Genomic DNA, 11771 nt, shown 5'->3' on the forward strand with positions numbered 1-11771 from the left:
ACATGTGTATGCATGTCCATCCATGTCTATACATGTGCATGCATGTATACACATACGCACGCCCATGTAGTCTTTGTGGATCAGACTGTTATAGGAATTCAACCCACCTGATTTTGACTACTGTAGGGATGATGGTTTTGAGGGGGGATGGGTGTACATCCTGCATACTAGTGAATCACACAGTGGTTCCCCTCTTATCCCTGCCAATCCACATCACAGATAGCTAGGAAGTATGCGACTAATACAATAGACAGTGTATATGTGACTTCTGAGAGCTAGTGATTTAGCCCAATAGGGGTGGAGTCTGGATACTAGCAGCACAGGAAGAGTCTGTTGGCAGGTTGGATACAGTTTTTGGGCTCTTATCACCTAGTATGATGTAACTGAAATTTAGATATGTGAAATGTTAATTGGAAATGAGGGAGTAAATTTAGTATGATTGGTATTAGTATTGGAATCATACTATTATTACAGGATTGTATTTTTTAAGCGGAAGATGGAAGCCTGTTTTCTGTGATGTCCTTTAAACAAGAGGACTACATTGGAAGCCTCTGGCACTTGGTGGGCTAGAAATGTTGGACTTTGTTCACCACGAAGTTACTTAACTGAAGTTCAAAGATGTTACCTTCTGAAAATACCTGTTCTCTGTTCCACCTATGTGTTTAGTTATACAAATCTTGTTTTGTTTTGAATATTTGAGTGTTGATTTAAAGAAATTTATTAACTTACATTACCTTGCATTTTGTTCCTGAATTAGCCCCATAGAACGCACACAAAAAGAGGTTAGATATAGACACAGTAGAAGTGATCTTATGAGCCTGCCCTATTTTTAAAAGATCACTCATTTGGTCTGCTTATCCACACACTGAACTAAAAGTATGGGAAGATAACATCTGGTTGTACCTTTGATGTCTTTGTGGGACACATATAACTAATTAAATGTACTCAAACAAAGAATTAACAGTTTGTTTGAAATGAATTTTTAGAAATAACTAGCACAGAATCATAATGAAGCAGAACAATATACTAGAGTTTATGTTGCAGACTTTTATTTGTTACTATGCTTTCATGTGTTTCACCTGAAGAATTTTGTATCTGGCTTTTGTAGGAGCTGGACAATCTGAAATTTATGCCCAATTACAACAGCTGCAGCTTGGATCAAAGACTAGGCCAGTCTGGCAATGTTGCTCATAGGTGTTTCCATTCTGGCAGTGCCAGAAAGCATTTTTGTTGTTGGACACAGGGTATAGACCATTAGCTTTGCCAGCACAAAATCCACTGCCACCACCAGGGCTGCTGCCACTACCAGAGCTGCTGCCACTACCAGAGCTTCCACTGCCACTTCCTCCACCACTGATTGGAGGAAGAGGCTGGGCAGGAGGGGTACAACCTGAAATAGAAAAGGGCATCACACAATCACACGCAAGTCTGTACTCTTTATCTCTCACTTCTTAATTACGTGTTACTTGGTTGTTTATGCAACTAATATACTGCCTCTCTATAGTCAAAGAATAAATAAAGTGGTAAAGTTGGGTAAAAATTTAAATAAATATAAAAATGACCTCAAAAGCCCACCAAAACAAAACAGTTTGATAAAAGCCAAAAAGAAAGCATTAAAAATGTCAGAATCCTAGCAAGAAATTTAAAAGGTTTGTTGCCTAGATAACCTGGCCTGTGCTAGAATATAAATTGCCAACATCTTCAGAAAGAATATTTGTCAGAATAATCTGAATATAATTATTTGTCAGTTATCTAGCCCTTTCAGTACACAAAGTGGTTTATAATTTTTAGCATATTTTTTCTCCACAACAATCCTTTGAAGTCAAGAAAGGATCCAGCATGGCTGCTTTTATGTTCTTATCTTTCTGTGAGTAGCACTGCTAACATGTTTGAGGTGATTATATGTCTTTCGAGGTTGTTTCCTCTAGGACTGCTATGGCCAAGCCATAACAAATCTGGGTTATATTGTCACTTGGAATATGTAAACGTCCACCTACATTTGAAAAATGACTTAAAAATCCTTTATTGCCGCAACTTACTGGTGCTTTGCAGTCCAAGGGCATTCTTCAGAGTGGTGATCAAGGGGAATTTGCCTTGATTGCAGAATGTTCCAGTGAAATCATCCAAATCAATTGCCCATACCATTGCACCTCCAAAGTTGTTCTGCTTCAGCCATTCAGCCTTTAAGAAGGAAATTTTAAAAATCAGTCTGAAAACCTACAGAAAGTAGTGAGAGATGCTGATGCACAAGAATGAATGTGCACACTTGTGAAACGGGGGTTCCTCTTATACCTTGATGTTGAAACTCTTGATGTTGTCATAACCAAGCCACTCATTGCCTTGGTAAGCATAGGGGACATCCTGGGGAGCATCCCAAGCTTGAGTGGCTCCATTCTTCAGGAAGGTACAGATCTGGAAGAGGAAAGATGCACATTTTCAGTCACTGTCTTCAGTGTAAATCCTCTGAAGCATAACTGCTTAGGATTGCAGGTAAAAACAAAAACATTTGGTTTTTCAGTTACAAGTATACTCGGAGGATCTGAATCCCTCAGAGTTTATGTCCAGTTTTACTAGTTTTTAAAAGCATGACTCTTAGAGTCTCTCTGCACAAGACATCTGACATGTGAAGAACACATGTCAGGACATGCAGTGTTAGCCAGGAAGGGTAGTTTAAAAAGACAGAGCCAGCAGCAAGACAAAGGCTTTGCTGTACTCTCGAGCTATGTGAAGGGTGTGTGAAATACCAGAAGGGAAACTTCAGCCCATTATAACCTCTCCAGGTCCACGCCCAGCTCTGGAAGGCAGCTCCAGCCCATTTTCATTCCTCATTGCCCTCTGGTTGCAGAAACTGATGATGAAATTAACAAACCCTCTGAGGAGTGTTCTCCCACCAGCTCTGTCTTTTAAAACTATGCTTCCTGGCTAACATTGCATCTCCCTCACTTCATGAACACATGCCGAGGTGTCTCGTGTAGAGAGACTCTCCGGCTCTGGCCCTCCATCACCTGTGGCAAGAATCTCTGCTGTAATATTAATAAAGACATTAAAGTCATATAATGAACCAGTAATCCAGAGAGGAATAGAAACCCCGTATTCTGAATGGGTTAGTACTTCAAGCACAGTGGTAATGTGCAATTGGGAATAGGGAATGCAGGAAAATAGAATTAAAACAATTCAGTGTTAAAGATTAAATAATGCAATTACTTGAGAAGTTAAATATCACTGATTTTTAAGTATTATTGCAGAAGCATATCCATAGTGAAAAGACTGTTGGGTGTTGATTGACCTTATGGTACCATGGAGATTAATGAGTAGTGTCATGAAATCTTGCAGAAATATCTTATTTCAATGTGTAATAATTGCTTAAAATTACAACAGTTTAAGATTTAAATTTAACACTATGAAACTGGTCAACAAATAACCCTTAATAAACGAGTCTTTCTATCCTTCCTATCCTATCTCATCCCTAACCTCAACAATCCAAATTAGTAGAGAAAGAAAAGAGCAGACAAAAGTGAATGGCTAAGGAAGAATAGGGAGAACAAGGGAGTACAAAGGAGAAAGGACCAGTCAGGGAATATTGAACGTAGTCTGCACTGCTGAAACACTTTGGTGAACAATTCCTTGTGTATCATCTAAATTAATTTCCAGTTTTGTTAATTCAAAGACTATTACATTTCCTCTCTGGTCGCAGCCTGTTGAAGGCCTGTGTTGCTTGAGAGGCATTTGATTACCCACTGTCTTTTATATTCTCAAGCGGAGACTGCCATTTGTTTGTTTCTTCATCCTTAGAAGGTTTTTTGGTACAACTTGATCCAGCCAGTTCCCAGTACCTTCTCCTTTTAATAAACGCTGTAACACACGCTATACAAGCTACTGACAACAGAATTTTCAGTGAGGATCTGAGAATTCTTTCTCTGTCTTTTTAAACAAACAAAAATCAGACCTCATGAAAATTCCATAACTTGCACACTACTTTGTGATATTTTTCTTGGTCCTACTAAAAACTAAGTTATAATTTCTTTTGTTTGGATTTTTCTATGGACCAACAAATCTGTCTACAATCTCTGCTTAATTTAGTGACTAGTTTCCATTTTGGAAATATAATAGAAGGCTTAATTCTCACAAAAGTAGCATCTCTGCGTTTGATCTGGACCATTTTTAGAGTACAGATGAGTTTTTGCATGTTTCATCCAAAAAGTCTCTCCAAAAAGAGCTGCCATGTTATAGAGGTGGGCTGTTGCTTATATAAGGATTTTTATTTTTCAGTATAGAGGAACATTCAATGGTATGAGCCCTTGCTTGAATTCTGAAGGGATGCAGCCTTGACACAAGTTTGCCACAGCACTGGAAAGTAAGCCATAACCATGCAGGGCATTCCATTTGTAATTTTGTTATGGCCTCCTGAAGCAAAATTCCTGTGGATTTTACTGGAAGAAGATTAGGTGCTCGCTGCAAGATGACTATATCTTTTTCTGATCATTCACAGGTAAGCTATATGACACATACCTCATAATAAGCCCAGAATCCAGACTGTCTTGTGTAAGGTCCAGCAGGCCCAGCACCAGATGTGGGGGCACCAATGGCTGTGTTGGATGGGTTGCTGAGGATGAAGGTGTGCCCATAAGTTGGGAATCCGACAATGAGCTTCTCTGCTGGGGCACCGTTGTTCTTCCAGTAGTTCATGGCATAATTCTGTAAGGAAAAAAGAACTGGAATTTCTTCAAGGAATTATAGATGAAAGTTTAATTGACCTCTGTTAGTTAATTCTTCTTTCTGGGAGCTCTTAGCTTAGTATGATCTGCTTTAGGGGGCAAGTTTAGCTACATTATAAGTGACTAAATTTTCAAAATATACTTACAACATTGAAGTAGATGTTGCTTCCAGTGTCAGCAGGACCTTTATACAGGGGGCTGTTTTCTCCAGTGTATCCTTCCCAGGAGCCATGGAAGTCATAGGTCATCACATGGAAATAGTCTAGATACCTGTAGGAGACGGAATAGTACAACAGCATTCAAGTTTTGTGCAAATTGTTTTCTATTCTGCTGGGTTATTGGACATGATATTGTCCAATAAGGGATTTTGCATTTTCTTTAAAGAAGGGTTGATCCAGGGCAGACCCTATGCAATTGGTCATACGAGGCTTTAGTCTGAGCTCTTATATAGCTTCGTTCTGTAAAACAGTTAACACAGCTGTTCCCACAGTGAGATCTGGAATGCCTTTGGCTAGTCTTGTACCTCTTCTTACACATCAGGTGACACTACCTATTTCACACCACAGAAGAGACTGCTTGTTAGATCTTCTACAGGTAGCGCTTTATGGTACCTTGTCTTTCCCTTCTCTTCTTGCATATTTTGCATCTTGCACTTCTATCCCTAAAATATCCAAACACTGAGTGTCAAGCTAACTGGGAGATTTGGAATAGGATGGACAAGCTCAAGAATCTTTGCATCTCCATCTTGCTGCTGTCTGCCATAGCCAATAATGAGGTCTTTGTCATCACATTGCCCCTTCCTAGCCTTTGGCAAACCCTGTTATCACCAGCCCATCTTGTATTTAGATTCTGGACTCTATTCTTCGTTAGCTGTCCCCCCCCCCCCCGCTATTCCCTTTTCCCTTTCTTCACTACTGTATCAGTTTCTCCATCAGTTCCATCCACAACAGCAGAAGCAATGCAACAGAGGAAGGCCTTATTTTTCTGGAATAAAAGTGCTGTATGTTTAAACCTATATTGCTTTAAGCATCTGCCTAGGGCCACTCATCAGTCTATCTGATATTGTAGTACTCACTGGCCAAGCTGAGGAATCTGATAACCAGATTCAATGTTGGAAAGTCCAGCAGCCACAGCAGCAGTGACCATCAGCCTGGGTTTGTTTGTCTGGCTGGCCTCCTGCTCAAAGGCTTCCCGCATTTCCTATAAAACACAAGCAGCACCCCCCCAAAAGTCTGTACCAGTGTACATTGTCCTCTTGCTTTTTATATAAAAAAGACATTTATAATATATGACAGTAGTAAATGTATTAATATTTTTTAGTATCAAGGTGCTGGAGTTTAGAGTTCTTCCTAATACTCTCAGTATCCTGATCCATAAGTAAATCTCAGCTATTTTAATATTTATATATCACATTCTAAAATGTAATAATAGTGCACTTACATACCAGCCTTCTGGACAGCTTAGTGACCATTCAGAACAGTGAACAAAGTCAATATTATTATTATCCCCAGCTGGGGAGCTGGGGCTTACTCAAGGCTACCTGGTTCTGCAGAGCTTATGGCAATAGTGGAAGCAGGGGTGGCGCTAGGGTTTCTGGCGCCCAAGGCTGCCCCTACCCCCCCCGAACTGCATGATGACATCACTGCATGTGATGTCATCATGCAGCAAGCCTGCCCCATTGGCCAGCGAGTGGCTGGGATGGCACGCGGAGGCTGCCTGCACTCCCAGTCGGGCGTAGCGGGTGGCTAGGGTTGTTCCACACGCGGCCTTGAATGCCTGCTGCGCCTGGCCCATGGCTGCTGCACCTGGCCAGGGGCGTGTTGTGGCAGCGGCAGCGGCAGCAGCGTGGGAGGCTGCAGCAGCCACAGGCCAGGCACACTAGCTCCACGGCGTGCACGCTCGCCCCCAGCGCCCCCTCCGGTGCCTCAGCGCTCGAGGCGGGGCCCAAACCTGCCTCAATGGGCGTGCCGGCCCTGAGTGGGAGTCAAACCAGCAAAGTGTGGATTTACAACCCAACTACTTTGCCACTATGCTATAGCAGCTGTAAAGGATTAAGAGACATTGAAAAATTTTATGATGAAACAATGGCTGGAATCCATTGGTAAATTTGGTAAACATCAAATATTCTGCAGAACTGGCAAATTATTTAACATCTCTGGAAGTAAATGGGTTTAGAAGCGCCTTCTCTTTGGCAAGGTGCTCTACCCTCCCTTCGCTGTTCTTGAAGGCAAGTACAAGAATATTCCTTTTACTGAAAGGTTTTGTACTTGTCAGCTAAGGGAGGTTGAGACCCTGGAACATATGTTTTTTACATGTCTGTTCTATAAGGTGGCATACAACGAGTTTATTACCCCGTTGTTAGAAAAAAATCTGGGCCTCTCAGAAAAAGCTAGACTTGAGTTTCTTCTATCTGATAGAGATACCAAGACTACCTACCAAGTTGCCAGTTTCTGTATGTCAATCCTCAGGCTAAGGACATTTTATTTACACCAGTTTGGTGTAGTGGTTAAGAGCGTGGCACTCTAATCTGGAGTGCCGGGTTTGATTCCCCACTCCTCCACTTGAAGACAGCTGTGTGACCTTGGGCTAGTCACAGCTCTTTGGAGCTGTCTCAGCCCCACCCACCTCACAGGGTGTTTTGTTGTGGGGATAATAATGACATAGTTTGTAAAACGCTCTGAGTGGGCATTAAGTTGTCCTGAAGGGCAGTATATAAATCAAATATTATTATTATTATTATTATTTAGATTGTAATTTTATTGTTAAACAGTTTTACATTCGTATATTATTTAAACATTTTTAATGTTTTTAATTATTTTTAATTATGTGGCTATTAATTATATATTTTTTAATGTATGTCTGGTCTAAGGACCGTAACAATTAAAATGAATGAATGAATGGCTGGGATCCAAAAAGGATGGGCATATTTGACTTCATGCGCCAGACCCCTATGTCTTATTACTGGGTTCTTTAGAAAGCATGCAAGGGAAGAGGGGGAGTGCCGTTTGTAAAATACAAACCCAAATTATCTCTTGGACACGGCTGAACTATTTGTGGAGGTTTTAGGAGTCCTATCCAATATGTTTTAAGGGCTTTTTTTCTCTTTTGTTGGTTAAAAAAAACATAATTGACTAATTTATTTTGTTTTCGTTAATTAACTTGCAGAGCAGTTAATACTTCGTGGAAAGATCCATAGATCTAAAGTTCCATAGATGAATAATGTAGTTGATTAATGGCAGTGACAGTTATTACTAGCTGCTGCAAGTGTTTCACCAACTAACCAATGTTAAAGTGGACTTAGTTAATCATAAACATTGCTGCTTGTTGAAATGAAGTTATGATGCCACCTTACCTTTACCAGAACAGTAAAGAGGGACTTATCCTGCGCAGTGCTGCCTCGGGAACCAGGGTACTCCCAGTCAAAATCCAGCCCATCAAATTCATACTGGCGAAGGAATTTGATGACTGAGTTGATGAAAGTCTGGCGAGTCTGAGGAGTGGAAACCATTGCAGTGAATCTAGACAAGAATCAGAGAAAAGTTAGAAGCAGTTCTGGTATACAGAATACACTCCTCTCTGTTATAGAATGTTGTCTTGTTGTTGAATACATCAAGAAGAGACAATATCAGACTTCATTTAAAAAAAAACTTCAAAGGACAATGTAATTTAATCTGCTATTCAAGGTAAGACAATCCATTCAGCATCCCCCACAGAGATCATCCTCACAGAGATCAACCCATACAATTCTGAACAAGAGTCCTATAATCATATAGCAGAGGCTCCATAGACTGATGCTAAAGTTAAAAAAAAAACCTAGAACTGTCAAGTCAACAAATCAATTCGCAGAAGAAAGGGCAGGGGGCCTCCACTATCACTGCCCCCGTCCACAAATGGTTTAAGGCTTACGGTGCAGTTCCAAAATTCCAACCTCCAATAGCCAGGAGAGTCTTCAGTTGGGAATTCCTATGAAGAGACAACAAGAAGAAGTTCAGTGCAATTCTGTGCTTGTTGATTTGGCATCCTTTATCATCCTGAGAGAGAAGGGATACTATTATGTTTATAATTACTTGATACACCTTATCTTATGCAATACATTTTTACTTCTACCATTGGTCAGTCTAATAAGGTTATTCCATTCACTACTGTTTTAGTTTTGCTGGATCAATGTATAGTGTTTCATTTATAGTGGAGAAGAATGAAGTATTTTGTTTCCTTTCTCTCTCTCTTTTTTAACAACTGTATATAGCAGTTGAGGATCTAGTACTTGAGCGAGCTTAAGATTACTCCCAGGATAATACAACTCTTAACTATCTGTTTTAGTACAGCTGGCCTAAAAGTGATCCTGTAATATTATGGTATCATCTAAAATGATGGACGAATACTTTCGTATATAGGTTAGGGTGTAAGTCAAAATGAAAGTAATATATCAGAGGGCTGACCATGAGAACAAGTTGAGAGCACTTGGCAAAATGGCCCATTTCTTGAATTTCATTTGCTGTTCCATTCTCATCAAACAGTGATACCTTATCAAAGTTCCAAAGTGAAAGCTCCAGAGCTCTGAACCTTTTATTATACTATTCATGGTAGGAGATGTATATGAAGAAATTCCACACTGTCTCTGTTAGCAGGTATGCTAGATTCATTTTAATTTGACTTCAGAACTTTGAAAGGGCCCATGGTTGCTTCCTTCCCTTTATAATCTGAGGATACCAGCATGAGAGTGCAACATTTTCAGAATTCCTCTGGTGAACTGATCTCTAAACAGCATTGTAAGAAGATAAGGCAACAATGTCTTGACATCAAGCTACTTACTGGTTCTTCAGTCCATTGAAAGATTGGTAAAGGGTTACATCATTCCATTCAATTGTGGCAATCTCATTGTTCTTCATGCCAGCAAATGCATAAATGAGCTGGGTACATAGGCATGGGTCGATGTTGTCAGGCTTGAATTTCCCAAGACCTGGCCTGTATTGGGCCCAGTTGGTGAAGTAGCATGTCAGCTGGTAGGAAAAACCTGTGATCAAGAGAGAAGTGGAGATGGTAGTAGGAGATTTGACATCAAAAACTATAGTGCTCCATGAAAATAAATGTTCTTTAAATATGAACAAAAAAGTTTGACTCAGCTACACTACAGGCAGTTCACTCATGGGTTTGTGATTTCAGAAGAGTTTGTCATTTGACAGAGAGGATATGTAGTGATGGCTTTAATATGGGTTCAGTTTGCAGGTTAGTCCACAATTCCCAATACAAAGTTGCTCAGTATTGATCTAATGTTGGCACAGCAAATGAGTGTGAAACGAATTGTGTGCTGAAGCCATTGCGACAACCAGCTCAACACCTTGTGTGGAGCAGATCAAGCTGCAGTTTGAACATATCCATGCGGTCATGTGAATCAGCACTCAGAATGGAGGCTTAGCCGTTGGATAATTGAATTCTACAGGGATATAATGTAGATACTGATCAACAGCCATTGTTAGTGAAATATTGTATCCATTCTAGGTAGTCAGAGTTCTCATAGAAATCTTGGCAGGGTCAGAATTTTAAAATGCTGCGGTGCACTAAAAGCTGAGGACTGCAACAATAGGGCATGTTAATAACGAAAGAGATTCAAGGGGGAAGCTCCCTAATATTTCTGTACAGCACCTTTCCACTGCTAGATAGGGAAATATTTTATAAGCATCAGCTTACTTTTATGCTCTTTTTTTTGGAACTGGCATATCCACAATATCATTAGGCTTATTTATTTTAGTTATTTCTCTCCTCCTAGGGCAGCACCACACTGGCACAGAAGATGCCCAAGGTCACCCAGTAAATTCATTGCTTATATTCTCACTCGTTACTTACCCAGCTGAACATTCAGCAAAAGGACCAGACCTATGAAGAAAATTAAGTAATTAATTGTCATTCAAATTAATTATTCTGAGCCTAATACAATATTTTACATAGGGTGGTATCTCCTTGAGTTTTCATGCAAGAAAACTACTAAATCGTGTTTGAAGCTACATGACAAAATATTCTGGAAACTTCTGATCAACATTTACTAGATCAGATCTAAATGTTATAATTTTTTTTGTCGGATTGCTAAAGGAGATTCAGGCCCCAAGCCTAGTCTATCAGAGGTCTGAATTCATTCATTCAGTAAAAGCATTCTCAATTTAAAAGAAATTCCTATTGTCAAATGCATAATTGATGTACCTGTTCCCACCCTTGGTATCTAGAGGCTTTAAGATACTGAATGTCTCTTATTTTAACAGACTGTAATCTGAGATCACATCTGAGACTGAATTTAACAGATGCCTGTACTGAACATCAGACCAGATATCTAAAGCGTGTAATAGAAGACCTTAACTTCAGATACCAAAATTCCACATTATCCCCTATTTTTAAAATTTTGATCTGGCATCATGAAAAGAGAACAAAGCCATTGCTTATCACGGTAGCCCATCTAGACATATCACATGTCCTTACCATCAAACCATACTTCATAACCCCCATGGGATTCTAGGGACCTGCACTATCCATAATAACACCCCTGATTAGTTCTTCAATGAAGTATTTAAGAATAAAGTTGCATAGTTCATGTCCCAATAATAATATATATAAATATCAAGTAGAAAATGTGGCCTTACCTGTAAGGAAGATCAGCTTGGCCATGATTAATTAATGTACCACTGTTCCACGGTCTCTCACTACCTTTTATAGAGTGAGTGTTCTCTTCTTATCACTTGGTTCCTTATCTTCAAGATAACCACATAGGCCATTTAAACAAATGTAATTGGTAGGTAATGGATAAATAAATGGATATTTCCATCCCACCTTTGTAATACACTATTTTGTCTCCTTCATTGGGTCTAAATAATAGTGCTAAAGCAATATCCTCAAGATAACAAGTTTGGGGATGTGTGTGATCTAAGAGGTGTTAGTGGCTTATTGTGTTCTTAGCAATTTTAACAGTATTTGTATTGCTATGTAAATGGACTTTTGAATAACTTTGTTAAATATTAGAGGAGAGAAAAGCTGTAGATAATTTTATCTGAAAGAGAATTTTGAAGGAGA

At 39.7% G+C, this 11771-nt stretch overlaps 1 protein-coding gene across 1 annotated transcript; it reads right to left on the bottom strand.

Annotated features, from left to right (window-relative positions):
* Positions 1-1127: 1127 nt before the first annotated feature.
* CHIA (chitinase acidic) lies at positions 1128-11369 on the bottom strand. Its single transcript, XM_054980016.1, has 11 exons — positions 11345-11369; positions 10560-10589; positions 9528-9729; positions 8622-8678; positions 8068-8233; positions 5791-5915; positions 4862-4985; positions 4510-4695; positions 2293-2412; positions 2040-2181; positions 1128-1390 (listed from the first exon to the last, which is right to left on the bottom strand). Exons 1-11 carry the CDS (start codon positions 11367-11369, stop codon positions 1128-1130), a joined length of 1440 nt encoding a protein of 479 aa, XP_054835991.1.
* Positions 11370-11771: the final 402 nt, after the last annotated feature.

This window comes from Eublepharis macularius, chromosome 5 (genome assembly GCF_028583425.1).
Source record: "Eublepharis macularius isolate TG4126 chromosome 5, MPM_Emac_v1.0, whole genome shotgun sequence".
NCBI lineage: Eukaryota > Metazoa > Chordata > Lepidosauria > Squamata > Eublepharidae > Eublepharis > Eublepharis macularius.

Bases quoted from the DNA above. Each gene is read 5' to 3' on its own strand.
- CHIA (XM_054980016.1), bottom strand. From the start codon at position 11,369: ATGGCCAAGCTGATCTTCCTTACAG. The intron at 8,679-9,527 runs GTAAGTAGCTTG...GTCTCTTCATAG, and splicing joins TTCAATGGACTGAAGAACCA to GAATTCCCAACTGAAGACTC. The intron at 2,182-2,292 runs GTATAAGAGGAA...TCCTTCTTAAAG, and splicing joins TCAAGAGTTTCAACATCAAG to GCTGAATGGCTGAAGCAGAA.